The sequence below is a fragment of the Hoplias malabaricus genome, chromosome 18, assembly GCF_029633855.1.
Source record: "Hoplias malabaricus isolate fHopMal1 chromosome 18, fHopMal1.hap1, whole genome shotgun sequence".
Classification (NCBI taxonomy): Eukaryota; Metazoa; Chordata; class Actinopteri; order Characiformes; family Erythrinidae; genus Hoplias; species Hoplias malabaricus.
Genome location: NC_089817.1, coordinates 10,887,186 through 10,907,976, shown reverse-complemented (window position 1 = coordinate 10,907,976; position 20,791 = coordinate 10,887,186). Strand labels below are relative to the sequence as shown.

General features: G+C 37.2%; 1 protein-coding gene across 1 annotated transcript in view; it reads right to left on the bottom strand.

Annotated features, from left to right (window-relative positions):
- Positions 1-20,791, bottom strand: part of megf10 (multiple EGF-like-domains 10) — a 57,622-nt gene that overhangs the window by 21,457 nt on the left and 15,374 nt on the right. Inside the window, exons 3-8 of the mRNA XM_066650545.1 lie at positions 19,244-19,345; positions 18,682-18,782; positions 15,381-15,473; positions 5,153-5,399; positions 4,566-4,686; positions 3,969-4,105 (exon numbers count right to left, since the gene is read on the bottom strand). Of these exons, the coding sequence (XP_066506642.1) occupies positions 3,969-4,105; positions 4,566-4,686; positions 5,153-5,399; positions 15,381-15,473; positions 18,682-18,782; positions 19,244-19,345 (801 nt within the window). The remainder of the gene's footprint in view (positions 1-3,968; positions 4,106-4,565; positions 4,687-5,152; positions 5,400-15,380; positions 15,474-18,681; positions 18,783-19,243; positions 19,346-20,791) is intronic.

The following is a 20,791-nucleotide window of genomic DNA, read 5'->3' as shown; positions in this document are numbered from 1 at the left end:
CAACTTAGCCCCAATAACCACTGAACCCTCAATGATGCTCCGTACAGTAAACATTTACAAAATTATATGCTTAAAAAAAGGTACATTGAGTTTAGTGGATTCAACACCTGAATAAAAATAGATTGCATCAGTGACGTTGTGTATTTCAGTTTTTTGGCAATGGCAATTACTGCATATGTATGTATGGCAATTACTGTGATGATATCATTTTTTTTCCATATGGAAATTACATATTTTTTTATTAATAACTAAATGCATGTCCTTGTTATAGTTTTCTACATAGCAGTTTTCCCAGTCCGGCTCCAGGCCTATGTTACACATTTTTGTGATTTCTCTGCTCATTAACAACCCCTATAACTCAGCAAGGAGTTGTTAATGAGCTGCTTACTATGGACAGGTGTTTTGAAAGCAGTAAAAACACATAAATGTCTCCAAGATAATGGGAAAAACTGATGTAGAGCATATTAAAAAAGCTCTGAATTTTGAGCTATTTTACTACTAAAAACCTCCGTAATCAGGATAAAGACATGGAAATAAAAGATAATTGATCATATGTTTGGTTGTTGGTGTACCACAGATTTTGATGGCAGTTATAATATATTACAAGCACCACCAAAATCAGGTTTCATTTGACTGGTCAATCACTCTCAGCACTGTAGTGACACTGATGTGATGATGCTGTTTTGCACTGGTTTCAGTGGATCAGATAAGGGTTTTGACAGTGATTGAAAACTCCAGTAGCACTGCCGTGTCTGATCCACTCGTACCAGCATAACACCAACTCACCACCACCACCAAGTCAGTGTCACTGCAGTGCTGAGTATGATCCACCACCAGTAATACGCAAGCTGTGGTGGTCCTGGACACTGAGCAGTATAAAATGGGGCTAACAATGAGTGTAGAGCAATAGATGAGCTATAGTCTGTAACTGTACACCTACAAAGTGTAACCCTCTGGGGTTGAAGAACGCGCCGGTGCATCAACGAACATTCACGATGTTTCTGTTAATATCTCAACGATATCACAGCGCAGAAATACACTTCAAACACTCTCGACTGTATGTTATCGTGACTGTATGCGATACTGTACATCCCGAGTTACGAGTCTATGTATAAGCTTGAGACACGTCTCCTCTGCCTCTCGCCGTGTCTAACTGGTGGATTCGCTTGTTTTTAAGACTCTGATAAAACTATTTCAATCACCAAAACAATGATTAAAGGGATGTTTTCTTAAGAAATATAAAGATTTTTTTTTCCATATGGAAGTTTTCTCTTCACAAAATGCTCTAGGTCACATGGGCCTCTCTTAACGAGAGAGCTGAGATTGTTCTGAACATTTTGATATAAAACATGTGGGCAATTTATTATAATACAAGTACTTTAAAGACGAATTTCAGAAAATTGAGAAAATGTCTTTAGACCCCAAAGGTTTAAAAGAAATAAAGTGGCTAAATTGGGCAATGAGTGCACAAAAAAAAGAATGGGCTTTTAAGCTACCTCCAGCCACATAGATAAAAACTCAATAGGTTCACTAGTTATTTTGGACAAAAACAATGCCTTCATTTGCTTCCAATTCATTATGACCCCTAGTTCCTTTCACCATAACTGTAAGCCACAGTGTTGAAATACTCTTTTAGATATTGTTTTAACAGTTCTGATATACGCATTGTCCTTTTGGATAAAACCTGTGGATATAATGTGTTATTGTATGTTTTGTTGAGCGTGTAGTACATCTCACATCTCGTCTTCTTCATAAGCTCTCTCTCTCTCTCTCTCTCTCTCTCTCTCTCTCTCTCTCTCTCGATTGTGTCTCTTTCTGAATCATGAGTACAGGCTTTGGCTGCAGCTGTTGTTGGACACAGTAGTTCCGTCCTCCTGACCTACTGTTGCAGTGCCCACCTCAAGTCAGCCACATCAGCAACTCATCCATTCACAGAGAATTTAGCCACGCTATGTTTCCCTTTCTGCTGAAGTCATTTTAGAACACAAGCCATGGGAATTCTAAAAATCTGCCTCAGTTACAATAAGGTTTTTGGACAGTGTGCAGCCTTTAAATCAAACCTTATTGGGTTCATTGTTATAAAACCAAATACCATAAAACACCACATAAAATATTTCTGTTTCAGCTACTGCCAGATAAAAGGAAAGTGTGTCATGATTTACACTCAAATATAGACTTGTTTTAGTAACAAACAACAACTTTATCAGAACATTGGGTCACATACATATGAATGTGAAACTGCAGATCGTTTGTTTTTAGGAAAACCTACCCCAGACAAACACATATTCATGGCTGGCTGTCTTGTGGACTGTTCTGGCTCCACACAAGCCTAGTGGTCTCCTTTATACCCTTTTTTCTTCTGTTCCTTTCTATTTTTTCCCATTTTTCTCCGCTTTGTTTATTGTGTCACTGGGACTTAGCTGCAGTAGTTTCAATGACAGGACTGTGGTTTAAAGTCACACAGGAGAGAGGTCTAAGCCTAGTTTGGAAGCATTTGTTAAGAAGCTTTGAGAATATGCAGGCCAAAGATATGGAGCATGAGAAGTTATTATATATCAGCACAGTGACACAATTTGTTGTTTTGGCTTGGTGCTAGAGAACAGTAAAATATAAATAGAAAATAATGATTGTAATATACATGAGAGACTTTAATCACCTCAAGGCTTTTGTTAGCTCTATGCTGCATCAACTTACAGTGTAATAAAGCACAGCTGTCAAGAAACAACTGAGCAGTCAACTGTTGTATTACTCATGTTTCCCTGGAATTAGATGACTATGTCTTTTATTCCAACGTTTGTGCTCACAGTTCCCATTTATTTGTCAAGATTTTTGTTTTAATATGTATTAGAATTTCTGCAAATAATAATTTACTGTGTATTAAAAAGAAAAGTGTTCTCTAAAGAGGATATGAATATATGTTCGCTAAGAACACCAACAAAACATACCATTGACAAGGGGCATATAAACTGTTACACTCAACTGGATCTGTCTTGGTTACACTATGTAGTTTGCATGTGGTTCCAGGCTAGAGCAAGACTTCTCAAACTCATTACAGTGTAGTGTGTTGTTGATTGATAATCAGTAGAGCTGTGTATGTTTACATGTGCTTACAGAGTCCATTAACAACAGCTGACTTCACAACTTAATTATCATGTGACCTTGGAGTGGGTCGTTTCACTATAGATCCTGCATCCATGCAAACTCCTAATACACAGTGTCTGACCTAGTCTCCAAACGCTCATCTGTACCAATAATCACTGACCAAGAAATTGTCCATATGCCCAGATCATCTGTATTTATTGCTTTCAGTCCAGTAGACATGGCCTTGAATGTAAATAAAACTAGTTTCACAAAAAGCGCACCTGAGAACTATCATATTATTGAAGAGTAAGTTAAAAACTATAAAGTGATCAAAGTAAAAGTAAACATTTTGGAAATCTAATCTTATTTCTCTTTTTAAATTCACTGCATGATATTGTTATATAAATTGTTATATAAAATATTATTTGCATATTTCTAATTATAATAATTGTTACAATAAAAATTTCTCATCTTTGATTTGCTTTATCAGTCTCACTTAGAAATAACATTATTGTAAGTCATGTTTCAAAACAGACTGAATGGGAAATGAGTTATTTTATTAAATCAGCATGTTTTCACCTATGGAAGGTTAATTTATACTGGGACTAGATACTGATAAATTAGGCACTGAAATATTGCTTTGCTTAAGCATTTGTAAATCATTTTCAATATCTGCTGATTTCTGTGAGTGTTATATATACTGTATATAGAAATTTTATCTCCATTCAAGTGCCACAATTAGCTTTCAGCCACTGTATTAGAGTATATTATTTCCATATTATCATCTGATATGCAGCTGTTTGCTATTTTTCTCTTTCATTCTTTCCTTCATGCTGCTGATGGAATGCATAAACTATAGAAGTAAGTGCAGACAGGTGGTGTCTCACCTCTCTCCAGTGTATCCTGGGCTACAGTAACACTCTCCTGTGGATGAAGAGCAGGTCCCTCCATTGTGACACTGACATTCTTGTGAGCAATCCCTTCCAAAGCGACCCTGAGGACATGGTTGACCACAAACTGTCCCCTGCACAAACACATGCAAATTTTTATCAACCTGTTTAAGCCATTAAAAAAAAAAAATATATATATATATATATATATATATATATATATATATATATATATATATATATATATATATATATATATCAAATATGCACTTGTATGCAACTAAAATCTGTCTAAAATCTTTTAGAGGAATCATACATACATTTGAGAACAAATGACAAAGCCTATTTGAGATTATTTAAAGGATTAATTACAGGAGAACATTTTGTGTAAATCTGATTTTCTGTAAAATCATCACACTATCAGAGGCAGACAGAAAGCAACAGAACAATGTCATGATGTCCTGAAGATATACCGTTTTACAGGACATTTCTAAAATTCAGGTGTCATAGATTTATGTCTCTAACAGGTCCTAAAAATATGTAAAAATTGGCTTTTGTGTTTTCCTAATTATCAAGCACAAACTTTGTAATTACCATCCAGCCTGCAGGACAGGAGCACTCTCCAGTCACATGGTGACACACGCCTCCATTCTGACAAGGGCAGCGCTCCTCACACTGTTGACCATGTTTGCCTGGAGGACACAGATCCTCACAACTGCACAAAACAACAGGGGCATAATGAGAACATATGGGCCTTTCATAAACCCAAATGTAACAGTGATGTTTAGCTCATTGCAAGACACAAAATGTTGTTTCATATCACACTTACTGCTGTCATTGACCAAAATATTGTTTCTGTTATCGACATTTGTTGAGATTTAAACTGTAATGTTATTGCTGTAGGTACAGTCTAACAGAATCAGTGTGAAAATTTCAGAAGTGTTTTCTATAAGGAATGCAAATCAAATGCTAATGCAATTTATCACAAAAATAATTGTATAGTTAATTATGCAACAAAACCATATAATTAACTGCCAGCTTCTAAAGGACATGCTGTGAAATTACAGCTTTAAGAGATAATCAAGCTAATAGATCAATAATTCTGTAATTGTGCTACCTTCTGATAATAATGCCTGTAATGATTATACTTGTGTGTCTTTGTGCATATGTAAGCAACTCACAAAGCTCCAGTGTATCCAGGGCTGCATGTGCACTCTCCTGTGATGTGATGGCAGGTGGCGTTGTTCTGACACAGGCATTTCTGCTGACAGCTGTTTCCGTAGGTTCTCTCCTCACAGCGCTCCTCACAGCGCCAGCCACGGAAGCCAGGAGTGCAGATACATGCGCCAGTGATGGGGTTACACAGCGCGCTGTTCTTACACTGACAGCGGTTGCTGCAGTGTGGACCCCAATGGCTACTGTCACATGCTGCAGAGAAAAAACTTTCAGAGCTCAGTTTATTCATACATGATAAAATCTGAAATGTAGCCTGTATAGGGCCAACTGTGAGCCTTGGGGGATACTTGAGCTTAATTTTTTGTACTTTTACACAATTGTACTCTAAATTAAAAAATAATAATAATTAAAATTAAAATTAAGTCATAGCACTTTTCCAATATTCTTCTGTACTTCCAAACTGGGAGATTGAAGGCCCACATGTTTTCAGTCATGTGAAGTGCCACTGCATCTTTCTAATCTGCTCCTGACACAAAGTCATTAAACAGCTCAACAAGCTTCTGGGAAATCTGTTAAGTCGACTAAACCAAACAAAACAATCTGTCAAGCAAAGGTAAACATGTTTTCAGACTTATTCTAGTGTCACTTTTGGTGCCCTATTTTTGAGGTAGCAATACACCACTCATGACCACAGTTTCACTACACTGAGCTGATAACCTCACCCATTGCAGAACTGAGGTTTCCCCTTACAAACACACAGGACAACGCTACACACCCGACCACATGCTTATTCTAGTTCCTCTTTCATCTTCCAGAAACGACTCTCTCTTACATCAGCATCAGGGAAAGCTGAATGAGGAGAGATTGATTTTTCTCTAACCATTCATTAGAGTTCAGATGTTTCAGGTTAAGAGACCGTGAGCTCTTACGATTTGGTGCACAGGAGAGTCAGTTAGAGGGGTTAAAAAAGTGTTTTTCTGCCAGCAATAAACACTTAAAATTAAAGAGTGCACAAAGCAAACTGACGTTATACACAGCCACAATTCAGGGGTGTTTCTTTTCTTGACCCGTTGTGACAGGATTAACATATGTCAAGGAAACTGAGCTTAAGCAGTTCAACTACTTTCTAATGTATGGATTCAAATGAGACGTCATCGTGTTAGGATTGACCCTCATGAAAGGGCTCGCTTGTAGCAATATTTTGAGGTTGCTTGTGATTTGCAGAATTAAACCGACTACATGCAATTTACAGTATTTGTCTAACACTAATACTGTTAAGCTTGTAACAGAGGATGGCGAATGCAGTGTTAGGAGTCTTGCCCAAGGGCACTTATTGATGTAGTGAATCCACACAGCTTGCTTTACATATTGCATCTCTGTGGTAAAAATTCTCATACATTTGTTGTAGTATGAAAAGAATTAATCTCTACAATAAAATATTTCAAATATATTATCCCCACTGATCACGACTTTCAAAAAATATCAAAGATATTGGCTGGCAGTTTTGGCAGGTTTGTGAGTTGATAAATGTCTGCCAGGTTAAATAAATCTTATAAAAAATCGGAACGCATCTGAATCGTAACACATACTCCTGACTGAGCCCAGTGTTTTGGCATCACCGAACATAAACATTAGTGCCGGCCGGATTAAAGCAGGTTTGAGGATGATGAGAGGATGAGAGCATTTTCCACAAGCTGTAAAATCTTCCATAAACTCGAGAGGCAAACTCAGTGACTGACGTCTTCACGCATACTAGCATGTTTAACGAGTGTTGATGTCACCAGCCAATGAGGTTAAGTGACCTCAAGTTTTTCCTGCTTCACAGATTGGCTGCTTTCACTGACATGCCCTGAATCTTTAGCTTCGTTTTACAGCCTGAGTTAAAGATGGAAGCAGCACTGAGGAAAGCTAGCAGCTGTCCAGTCCTGAACTATTTACAGAGCAGTAAAGGCAAACTAAAGGCTTTCGAAACAGAAAGAAAAAAATATGATCAGCTTTAAAAGAAAAAAAAAAAGATATTCTCGTTTTGAAGAAAAATACTATTTCAAATTATATTTACAATGTACTGGTTACATACCATTATACAAACTAAATAAAATGTTGATCCACTCTATGGCTACAAGGCATGGAATGGAATGAAAAGATAATAGCTGTGCTCCACTACAAATATCTACTGGGCAACAGTTTAAAAGCACCTAAGTCAAAAGCCTCCCTATACACATCAGATAGTCCTCAAGGCTACTAAAGAAATCTCTAAATGGCATCAGTCAGATGCAGAAAAAAAACTCTGAACTAAATGCATTACCTTTTCAGAGGTTTTAGGACCTCTGCTAACCTTCAGGTTTGGACCCCACAAATGTAATGTGTTATCTGCAGCTAGGGCAGCTGCTTTCCTGTTACCATGCACTATTTCAGGTTTTCATTTTAATACACAGTGAAATTGTTGAAATCAGATCTAATTTTGTTAATTTGCCATCAATATTGTTGTTAATAACATATATTAAACAGAAAAAACTACACTGAATCATCAACAATGAAACGTAACAGTATTTTGGTCCAGCATCCATTGTGTTCTGTGTTTGATTTGCAAGTTTTATCCACTTTGCTTCTTGACAGCTACACATCCTTTCAGACCCACAATGTTATTGTGTCTTCTTACAGTGGATGTATGGACAAGAATTTATTCTGATCTTAAACAATCTCTCAATGTTTAAAACCTTAAGTTCAGCAAGTACAATATTCAGAATATGTGAAATCAGCAGCCATGTCTGTTGTTTGTTTAATAGAGAATATTTAAAATCTATGTGTCCTGTATATATGGCAAAAAATGTAGGCTAACAAGTGCATATTTATGTGACCTTAGGTACCCTTCTGACCCTCTACCTCATTTTGGACAGGGGAGTATCTATTAACAGTTGGTATAATGGCAGGTCTCGATATCTCTTGATGTATTTTCACACTCTAAGATGACTATTCAGGGTGGCACGGTGGTGCAGCAGGTAGTGTCGCAGTCACACAGCTCCAGGGACCTGGAGGTTGTGGGTTCGATTCCCACTCCGGGTGACTGTCTGTGAGGAGTTGGTGTGTTCTCCCTGTGTCCACGTGGGTTTCCTCCGGGTGCTCCGGTTTGCTCCCACAGTCCAAAAACACACGTTGCAGGTGGATTAGTGACTCAAAAGTGTGTGAGAGTGTGTGTTGCCCTGTGAAGGACTGGCGTCCACTCCAGGGTGTATTCCCACCTTGCGCCTAATGATTCCAGGTAGGCTCTGGACCCACCGCGACCCGGATAAGTGGTTACAGATAATGAATGAATGAAGATGACTATTCAGGCACCACTGTTATTTAATAAGAAGTCCATTAAAATCCATTAAACACTGTCAGAAAAAATGTGCACTGAACAGGTACATTTTTGTCCCCCAAAACACAAAAAAGTGTAAATGCACACTAAAAGGTAAAACAATTTAGCAGGCTACACTAAATTATATTTTTCAAAAGAAAAAATTACATTTATCCACTTTCATATTCAAACTTACAATAAAGAGCCTGGAGTTAAGCAGGATGTATGGCATCTCTGCAACTGTAATGGAATATGGTAAAATTCTATTCTTTAACTAAAATAAAAAAGTCTATTTTTGAGGGAACAAACCCAGTGAGTCTGGCACCTTGTTTTACTGAAAGCTCAAACTTTGACATATTTCCTTATGTGCAAAATGAAATTAAGCACAAATATTACATTAAATCCTAAAGTCATTCTGGTTACTGTCTTCCTCCATGCAACGAAAAACATCATGGGACCAGAGATGTTGCAAAAACAACAAAACATAAGCCCTTGCTCTGACTTCTATAAGAAAGCATCACTGTGTTCTATGTCCCATTAGCAGGCATTGTGCAGAGCGTGCGTTAGTGCTTTCTGGCGATGGTGAAAAGTCCACAGCGTTTCCGCAGGGCAACAACTGTAACTCTAAAGGGTCTGCATGGACAAAACCTTCTCTATTTAGAGAGCTACGTTTGTGAGACCTGACCTAGTTAAAGCAGTGGACCTGGAGGCCTGTGCACTGACGCCACCCCCTCCAAACCACTACCCCATTGTCCTAAACTATAAGAGTCTAAATGCCCTAGAGAGGAAAGAAACACTCTGAATCAGCGCCAGAATCATAGAAATTAATCTGGGCTCATCATCAAGTTCTGCATGCAACTTTGCACTAAAAGAAAAAGATATGACTATTTTTTACCTCCAAGTAGGAAATTCCTTCTGATGGTGGGAGAAAATTCATAATTAAGCTTTAAACATAATTTTGTTTCCTCTGCTTGCTGGCTAATGTGGAAGGATGTCAGAGAGCTAATATTATTGTGTGGAAATCTGTGCATCTGTGTGTGTATAACCCTCTATATCAGATGTTACACAAACTCTAAGGATCTCTTGATTGTACTTGGGAGATTCTCAATGCTATGACATATTTATGCTGAGTAGACTAAAGTATAAAAACACCAAATAGTCAATTCTCTCAAAACGATTAGGCTGAGGAATATAATGCTGTGATATTACATGACAAATGGGTGAGGGTAAGTGCTACTACAAGTCCAAAAAAAAGAGTCTTTGTTTTCACTGATTTGGAGAATTACACAGCTCCCTCCAGGGTGTATCCCTGCCTTGCACCCAATGATTCCAGGTAGGCCCTGGACCCTGAATTGGATAAGCGGTTACAGATAATGAAAATGAATGAGAATTACACAGAAGTGATACAGCAGATATAGTGCAGTAAATCTTAAATTTAATAACGTGCTCAATGAATTTCCATCAATGCAGTTCCACATATCTATTAAACACACATTTATTGCAGTCACGCTCTTGATCATTTAAAAACAGAGAAAGAAAACAGTGTTGTATAATTTAGGCTCAGTTTGATTCATAAATCAGATTTATTCAATTTGGATTCATCCTTTGGAGAAGTTGTTTACTCACACTGCAAATTAACTGATATTCTGAGATGTGGTCAAAAGGGTGAAGGAGATCTAAAAGGTCCTGCCTACCATAAGGGATTCAGATTAAAGGGATTGTCTATGATTGTGGGGGAACTGTGTTTTCTTATTGGTTTACATTCAGGAGCTTTGCATCTTTTAAGGTGGAATGGTAAGATTGAGGGGGAAAAAAACTACTTTTTTTGTATTTGGCTGTAAATTTTTATTCACTGATTTACCACAGAACTCATTGGTAACTTGAGTTGTTTAATTTTGTAGCACTTTCAGTCTATGTTTACTTTAATGCAGTTAGCTCTTTATCAAATTTAGGGTCAGTTTCATCCACAGCACAAATAAATCAATATTACACATTACGGAGCAGGAATAGAGCAATATCCTTATCTTGGTTCATGCTTTTAAATTGGAGGACTCTTCATTGTCTAAAAACCTCTAAAACGCTGCTTTACTGTCGTGAGCATAGAAAGAGAGAGAGAGAGAGAAAGAGAGAGAGAGAGAGAGAGAGAGCCTAGCATACCAGATGAGACACTTTTTTTTAAAGCAAGCAAACAAACTGAGAGCAGCACATGGTGAGGAAACATCTTCAGAATTTTATAGAATTTTATAGTAGTATTAGTACACTGTTAGCATTAGTATATAACATAGGGTTTCCAGCAGTGATTCATCAATTGCTTCAGATTATAATAGAACATTAGGTAAGTTTTGAGTAATTTTTGCTCCTGGGCTCCCCCAACAGCTGCAGAGTGTAATTACATTTTAAACACTAATATCCACTGAAATCAAAGGGGAGGGAGGAGTTACATAATGCTGTTTCTGCAGTGCCAAACTCAAAGTAGCTAAGAAAGAAACACTATTCTCCCTATTAAAGCTGAGTGAAGCATTTCAATCATTTAAATGCAAATACTTTTTACACTAGGTTGTAAATATTGCCTAGAATTTTTTTAATCCAACAGTAATCTAATATGTGACTTCCTATCCTAATGTTTCCTGCATGCTTACATGAAGATAGGAAGAGAAAATATATAGAAGGCAGCTGACCGAAAGCAACTGACCAAAGATAAATGTAACACTAAATCTAATGCAACTGGCATATGTGACTAGGGTAACTGTAAAGAATGGCTGTAAAAACTTCAAAATCATAATCCATTTAAAAATTAATGTCATACTTTTATTTAAGAAAAAGTTATTTCAATTCAGTCTGCTCTATTTTGCTGGCCTTTAAAAATCTGTGCTTTCAGAATGACACTTCTGGAGATGTGTCTGTTACTGAAGGGAAAGTGGACATTACTGATTCTGCCTGTTGTTGAGGTTCTGTTAGACTGTGTCTGTACAGCCCTTACACCAAGGATCTCATATATAATTGAAAACACACATGAACTCTCTCTCTCACTCTCTCTCTCTCTCTCTCTCTCTCTCCTTCTCTCTCTCTCTCTCTCTCTCTCTCTTTCTCTATCTATCTTTCTCTCTCTCTCTCTCTCTCTCTCTCTATCTATCTCTATCTTTCTCTCTCTCTCTATCTCTCTCTCTATCTATCTCTATCTCTTTCTCTCTCTCTCTCTCTCTCTCTCTCTCTCTGTCACACACAAACACAGACGAACACACATATATCTAGTTCATCACATGTTTTTTTTCAGGTGTCCCTAGACTTGTCTTTCTTATGTAAAGCCCACATGGTTCAATGATTCTTTGTATCATAGTGTATAGAAGTCTCTTCTTTTGTGCTTTCTCTGTATACATTGTCTCCTTATTCTCAGTGTTTATTTTTATTGTGTTTTGTGTGATAATTCTATAAATATAACATTCTGGCTCAAAGCTTCACTTTGTGCAACAGTCAAAGAATTGTCAAATTTTATTATTTATTTTTTTTTAGCTAGACATGAAAACCCTGTATACAGCGTATAACCCTACAATGCCCACCCAGTTGTTGCTTCTCAGAATAATCTTAAAGTTCTTTATTCCTTATTTAGGGGAGTTCCAAATAAGTATAATGCAGCATAAAATCACACTGCCATCAGGTGTGAAACCAACAGTCGAACAACTGTCACATAAACTAAGTAGACACTTTGAGACAGCACTTAAAGACACATATGAAGTTTCAGCAGCCCATTTAAGAAGGTAATAGTGGTTTTATGTCAAGTGGACAGGCCAGAAAGTGGAAACACTGAAATCCAAACCTTGATAACAGCTGCTGATTGTTAATCTAAAGGTATTTCTTTAACATGAATGCTGTCGTTTCAGTTTGAAACTGTAGATGTAATGTGTTAATGCTAGCCCTCTCAATATCACTACAGTGAAACATTCAACCGGAATATCATCAATTGGACAATTATTCTGAAAATGTAAAAACATTATAGATTTGTGTTTGTGTGTTCAAGAGCTTGTATTAAGCAACATCTCAGAAGCACTTAGCCCTGAGGTCATTTCCTACATTCACCCCTTGTCACTCTCCTCTGCTTTCTTTGCTCTTTGTGTGTGTGAAGAAAGCAGATTCCTCCTTCATTGTTTCTTGAACCTGATAACATTAACCAGACACATTCTTTGGTTCCTCTGACCCGAAATCGAAAGGCTACCCTGTTTAAATCAGTCTGAGGGGCTGAGCGTCTCTAGAGGAAATGAATGACATATTAGTGTTGATCTAGGGGCTTCCTTCATGAGACCCAACTCAAAGAGGGGATCAGAGTCTGCCCCTGTGTCACTGAGCTGGGACCGCTACTCAAAGAACAAATAGCCTCTCAGAAAGACCCGGAAACATGGTAGGTCTTAGAGACAATCCTAAGCTGTTTTGATGTTATATTAAATTGCTACACAATTGAACTATCGATTGTGAATTCTAAAATGCATTTTCATGACTACAAGCATCAGAGCACCCTTTTAACAGATTTGCTTACATCTTTTTAGAAAATCTGGATAATACTGAGGCCTGGGTCATGTGAGAGTAAGTCAACAGACAATTTAAACATCCTTTCAGACCCATAGCATGGCTTGGTCTTAACACTTATTTCTCCCACTTTTGACAGCATAAGCAACGGTGTTTGAGGTCTTGCTACACAGCAAATTCATCCGTGTTAAATCAACAATATTAGTGTTAAATTAACACTGTTAGTGTAATAATTTAACACTCTCAGTGTTAAATTCACATTAATAGTGTTGATTTAACACTGGAGAATTTGCTGTGTAACAATGAATTGCCTGAGGTCTCCGTTTTGTGTCCAGTGAGGCATATTGATCTCTAAGACTGGGTCAGTTCATGTTTAGTACAGTGATTAGTTGTTGTATAAATAGGACTGGGTAATTTATATGGTTGATTTAAAATTATATTGCAATAATTTAGGCCATATCATAATACACATGATATATTCTGAAATATCCATTAAGTACTTGATAAATGCTTGAGTTTTGCCTGATTTTCCCTGTGCACATAATCACACCAGCATGATGACTCTAGTAGAAGTAATTGTTTTGCAGTAACGGGTAATCACATCCAAGTTAATTTTAGCATAAGTATTTAATTGTGTTTAATTTAACACCTGACAACACTGCTATTAACATTTTGTTCCCAAAGAACAAATCATAAAATAATTCAATATTTTATGTTTATTGTGACAGAAATTAAGTGTTAAGGAAGAAAATAATCACATCTGGCTGCCCAAATCCCTCTACATGCAGTAGGTTCCTTATGGTCTTTAGGTTAATGTGGTGCTCCTAACTTGTCATCTTCAAATTCTCCACAATAAATCATTCAGCATGTTTATTCTGTAGAACTTATAAAGGAACTGGTGAATAAGGGAGCCAGCCAAAATATAACTGGATGTTAAATACAGGTCTTTAAAGATCTCCAAACACATGTATACACACAGTATAATGCATATAAACGTGCTTTGGTCCTTTATTTATTTTGCTTTCTCCAGGCTCTTTCCCTGTCCCACTCAGATACAAACAATGTCTCATTTACATATTTGCCCAGGTGAGTGTTATGGATGGGTAGACAAGTGTGTGTGTAATATATATATATGTGTATTTATACATTCAATAAATCACCCACCCTTACATATGCATATGTGACCTCCAGTCACTGTGAATGGACTGACATTGGATAAATATGATAAGTAAAAAATGCTACCAACCAATCAGGAAAGACCTTCCAAATTCTGGGAAAACCCAGTGTTTGGCTAGTGGTATTATTCTGCTGAACACAACAAAAAATCTTACAAAAGATTCTCAAGTAACCAATGATATAATGAAAACATTGTGTTAATTACATTGCTATTGAGTGAAAAGATCTTGTAAAAAACACACACACACATTTAACCACACCTTTGACTTATGACACTATTGTAATTGTACTGCAATATGCCAAGCTATCCAGCCCTTTCATGTGGGCCTGTATCCCCTTTCCTCTATCCTTCTAACAATGAATCTGAGGCCAGTGCTATCAGAGCTTGTTTAATCACCCTGTCCAGACTGACTAGCTGAACTTGTTTCACTCCTGTGGGACTGAGTGAGACTGCAGACATAACAATAAGCTCTTTATAAAGACCCTGAAACACAAGACCAGCAGATGCCCAGGACCCCAGCTGATTCATCTGAGCCACCATTAACCCACCCCACACAACACACCTGGCCATGAGGGCAAAAAGATCAGGCCAGGTTTCAGATGACATTCTGAGCTAATAAAACTAGATAAATAAAAGAAGTGGAATTCAAATAAACACAAGGAAGGAAAAACAGGTTCTTATTACTGCCTAGGGAATAAAATATCTTTAACCCCTCTTTAGGTCTATTACTACGTAATTAAACTTAAGGCTGATCATCTAGTGAATGGTTTTGCAATTACTGGGATCATGAGAAGCTGATAAAATATCCCGGCATATTATTTTAAAACATGATACTATATGTGCATTGTTTAGTGTTTTACTAAGTGCACATAAAGGGTGTCAAAATAATTGTCTGTTACAAAAGACCCTTAAAATACTGGAGAATTCCATTAAGGGAGCATGGTTCTGCCAGTAACAGAGTGGGGTTTTAGGAGGTAAGAAACAAATAGGCAATGGAAAAAAATGCAGCCACAGAGAGTCGAGAACTTTTGTGTTCTGTGTTGTGTTCTGTGTTGAACAGCCAAGACCTCTGGCTCATTCTGTTTGTCTTCCGTTGTGTGCTGATGAGCTGGCACTGAAAGCATTTTGTGTGTGTGTGTGTGAGTGTGTGTGTCAAGCTATTGGCGTGCAGAGAGATGGATAGCTACAGCTGGAGACTTACCACTGGAGCAGTTAGCTCCTCCCCAACCGGGCTCACACTGACAGGTGTTGGGGGCCACACAGCGGCCGTGCACACATTTCTCAGCACAGTGGGCTGGAGGAGGGGCAAAGAGGTTTCACCATGGGAGGAGGGTGCAAGAAGATAAAGAGAAAAAACAAGGGAAAGTAAGATCAGATTTCATATTTTCAAACTCACACAGCTCATAGAATTAAGAACAAGAGAGAAAACCAAACATACTAAAAGTAAAAAACACACACACACACACACACACACACACACACACACACACACACACACACACACGCTAACCTGCTTAACAGAACAGCAACCATTCAAACAAACAGCACACAGGGTGTGGTAGCAAACAAACCTGAACATAAAATGTTTCTCAGTCTTTGTAAAGGTATTAACTGAGAGAATCTTCAAAAAGTGATAGGACTGAGGAATCCTTTGAAGATTGACATTGATACTTGCTACCGCAATTGACACAAGAAAGCAATTACTAACTGAATGAGCCGACTAAAGGCTAAGACAGTGTATAAACCTACACTGGGAACGCCACCAAATCCATTAAGCCGTGCAGCTTTACGACATTACAGCAGACTTTCCATGATCTGGAACTGGCTCTGTATTTAAAGCCGACACATCCTTAGCCGTGCTAGGAATACAGGCCTGCTGAGGAGTAGCTTGGGCTAAAAGTGAGTGACTGTTTGTAAATACTGAGTGGTGGGTATTCATTTCTCAGGACAATGTCAGGACACAGTTACAGTTCATGTGTTGGTCACAATTTAGAAAAGTAATTCAGTTCAGTTAAACGTTTCATTCAATTATGTTTTAATATATCAGTTAAACCCATTATTAATGTTTTATTTTTAATGTCCCTATACTAGAAAACTTTCACTTTAATCCTATTATGAGCCAAAACAGAAATGCTGAATATCCATGAATTTCAAAAATGTGTAATTTTCTGGTTGGTTGTTCATTAACATATTAATGCGTCTAAAATCCTTATAGTAAATCACCAAACTTTTCTACACAGGAAAGAATAATTAAACTGATTATAGACTATGTCAGTAAAGTTTTTGTTTTGTTTTGTCAATTTAGCTTCGCAATTTGACTCATTGTAACCTACCATCAATCACAATATAACAAGAAACATTTCCAACCAGATTGGATAGAGTAGTTCTCTGGGTTGATGAGGAGACCGAGGACAAGAGAAGGCACCATGTGATTGTGGCCAACTGTACACACAACAGATCCTTTTCAGGGCCCAAAGAAAGTCCCCTTTGAGCATCAGGGGGTCACGTTTTCACATCCACTGTGATATAAAAGCTGATTCATCAATGATAAAGAACTTATCGTCTGCTGCTCCAGCACAGACTTGCTCTACTACAATAATGCCAATGACTCAGGTCTATACTGTTGTTATTTATGTGTTCTCAGTTAGCATCTGAATGCTGTCATCTTGGTTGAATTAGTCATTTAAGTAAAGTCAGTTGAACAATAGCACTAAATTAAACAGCACCCAACAGGACAGGGGCGCATCATCCGAGTCGTGCTTCCTGGCCTCCAGAACATCTATAATAAGCTGTGCTGGTCCAAAGCCAAGAAAATCGTGAAGGACCTCAGACATCCTAACAACTTACTCTTCACTCTGTTGCCATCAGGAAAGTGTTTTCGCTTCCTAAAAACGATCACATTGAGGATGAGGAGGAGCTTCTTTCCAATGGCTATTCAGACTCTGAACTAGGTCTAAACCCAGACTTCATCCAGCTCACACTTTATATCAAATACAGGACTCCTAACTGCTCTTACATCACAGATTTTTCACTTGTGATTTTTTGCACTGCATTAATTTACACATTCTGATGCACATTATGCACTTTAATCCACATCTGTATGACAGCTCACTTTTTATACTTTTTATAATTGTTTACAATTTTATATATTTTATTTTTCTTGTGTGTTTGTTGTACAGTTTTAGCTTTGATTCTTTTTGGTTTAGTTTTATTTATTCTGAGAATGTCCATATATTTTATTTTACTCTATTTCTATTTTATATTTCCTAATTCCTTAACTCTTATTTTTGTTAATGCGTGTGGACAGTCGACAAAGCATTTCACTGCAAGTTGTACTGTGTATAACTATGTATGTGACAAATAAACTTTGATTTGATTTGATTTGATTTAAAATGTAGTTGATAAGGTCATAATTTAACTCTTAAAACTGATGTCTTTCCATGAAACTTTCAACTTTCTGGCATTTGATTTCTTTGTACACTCCAGTAGTTGCTAAATTAGTTTCCCGAGGAAGCATCTACCAAGCCAACATCCTCCTCAGCACTGACAGATGTGTAAAATTGTAACAAAATTTGCTTTTAGAAGTGATTTACCCATAAAATTTAAGCTATCCTAAACATCCTTGGCAGCCTGGCTTATTTTCCAATCACTACTGATATCACTGAGCTCAAAAGACTTCCTGTTTGGATAAACCAATATTTAGTCATTTCATGCTGTCTGAATATAATCTTGTATCTGAAAAAATAGCTAAGTAACACAGTTCTAAGAAACTGTGGACCCTTCTATTATATAATTAAGATCAGAGATCAGGCATTTAGTGTTTGGTGCCTACATCTAACACCTACACATCTTGTAAAATTTGTGTGGCTTTATGTACCAAATCCATAACTCATTTCTGTATTATAATTTTCTAACTCTATTTATCCCTGACAGCTAAACACCCATCTTTGAGATTGTAAAAGACCTCTATTCCGATTGGCAGTCCTGTATTGTGACTCAGTTCATAAGCATACAGGCTGAAAATTCCTTAAATTTCAATGTGGCTGGGTGACACTAAACTGCAGCAGGCTAAATACATGGACACATGTAAATTGGTTTGTTGTTTTAACATCTAAAAAAACAATAAATTCCAGTTGTCTTTTCTAATTAAAATTCATAAACAAAAAAACAAGCAGTTCTTTGTCCTGAAATGTGAAACAAAACATTAAAACTCTGTGATTTTAAGCAAATGTTTTACATCTCAGTGGAATGTTTGAAGGTAATTGGGTTCATTCGCGTGCTCCACAAGTTAAAAAGGTTTGTCTTTTCATAGTGCACACATTTTCACAAAAACTGCCTAGGGTTGCTGCATCCTAATGACATATAGAACTGTCTCATATGTTTTCTTGGAACTGTTTATCACATCACTGAACTATCTAATCACTGATCTATTTTCCTGTAGTCTGTAGAGATTTGTGGGAGCTCTAAAATGAACTGAATAAAGAGAATATTTATATACTTACGAACACACATCTCTCTGCTCTCATAGAAGCCTGGACAGCACTGTGACTTGCGGCGGTACATGGTCTTCTCTCCCCGACGGTATGCTGATTTGTAGCTCACCCTGAAGGCAAACAATATAAAGAATGGGCAAAGAAATGAGCCCAGTGACCACACAAATTCTTCAAAATAATGTTGTTTTGAAAACAGTGTTGTTACTATTATGGTTAAAATGTATTACCCTGTTTGTATCAAGGGTGCCAGTTAATCAATTTATTCAAATCTTGGCTTGCAAAGTACTTTTCATTGAAATTTAAATTTAAATGTATTTTTTAAAGCACATTTAAAAGCCACAAAGTGCTGTACAGTACAAAAGTACAAATAGTGAAATGTAAAAATCTACATAAGGATAGCAACAATATTTAAATTATTTTTGGTATTAAATTCAATGTTCTACAGTTTTTTGTGGCAATGTGTGTTGTGAACATTTGCTACACATCAATTTGAATTGACTCTAATGAGTGGAGATCTAAAATAGTTTAAAAGTAATATTGTTTGTGTCCACAGTGTTGAATACCCTCTCACCTGTGGCGTGTGCACTTAAACCATGCAAGGATATCAGTGCAACTGGTGTAGTAGATCTGATCAAATGGGTGTGCGTATGTCTCCTGTACTGTGACCGAGTAGCTGTAGAAGACACACACACATAAATGCAATTAAAAACACAGACACACACACATAGACATATTGCAAATTTGTGACCTGTTTACATAGTTGATGTGTGGTCTTATGACTCCAGTTCAAATGGTTAATTGCTCTAATGACAGGGATAATGATGCTATGTCTACTGAGAAAGTATTAAGTGGTAGCTTTTTGATCACTGTGCACTCATACACCACGAAACCCCCCCACACACATTTCCACTCCTCATGGGTGGCCCCTGATTCAAATCAGTGTGGTGATTTTTACACACAACTTAAGAGTGAAATCTGTTTTCAAATACATGATTGAAAAGCAAACAATAAAAACAATAAAAAGCCTCACTGATTGACACTAGTTCAATATGTGAAGTAACTGAATAAGGTCCTTCATTGAAAGCAGATTATTATATTATATCTGTTGTCATATTTTATATATATTTTCATATTATATCTTTGTCCATGTAGATTATGTCATTAATCAGATACTAATGAAAGCAACTGTGATGTCCACAACAACTATTTCCTGATATGACCTACCCCTATCTGTAGTGCTCTACACAATCCAAAACTTTTGGAGAGCCACTCAAGTAATATCCATCACCATCTGTGCTACAAAATGTAAACGGGATTACATAGCACTTGTGTTTCAAGATAATCACATGCATCCAATTTCTCCACTCAGATAAGAAAAATGTGGGTATTTATAACTGTGACGGGCAAACAAATTATTAGAGGGTCCTTGAGTAAAGAACTTGTGGTGACAAATGCACCCTTGTGATCCCAATGGAACAGTTGTGACTTGAGGCTTTTCTGGGGATATGAGTGTGTGAACCCCCCTCTGATGAAAATGAGTTGTGTTCTGGTGTGAAAAATGTGTCACTTGAACGCTTTGTGAAAGAGCCCAGAAGTGAATGGCTGCTTCATTCATCTGGATTTGGAGAGCCACACAGCAAATTCACCAGTGTTACAACTATTAGTGTAGTGAATTAACACTGTTAGTGTAATAATTTAACACTCACGGTGTTAACACTAATAGTGTTGATTAAACACTGGAGAATTTGCTGTGTATAACGAAGCTCTCTGATGTCACACATTTTAAGAATGACACTGATGAACAAGGCAGTGTCAGTCAATGCCCACTGCTCATCTTCTGCTAACATTCCCTGTATTACATGAATTCTCTGTAATGAATTCCCTTAAAAGTCCCATCATTTAGCATTGCCTTAGAGTGTACTATCTTTTCATCTTGGTGATTTGATTGTCAGTATTTCTTGTTTTTGCTTATTAAGTCTTTCTACAACATTCTCAACAAGTTTGAACAATGGTGTCTAAGTGTTTGTAAGTAGGCATTAAAGTATCATCCACCAAGAAATGAGCCAGGCTTGGATATGGGGTTCCAGTTTGAGGCCACACTCAAATTCTCTGTCTCAGT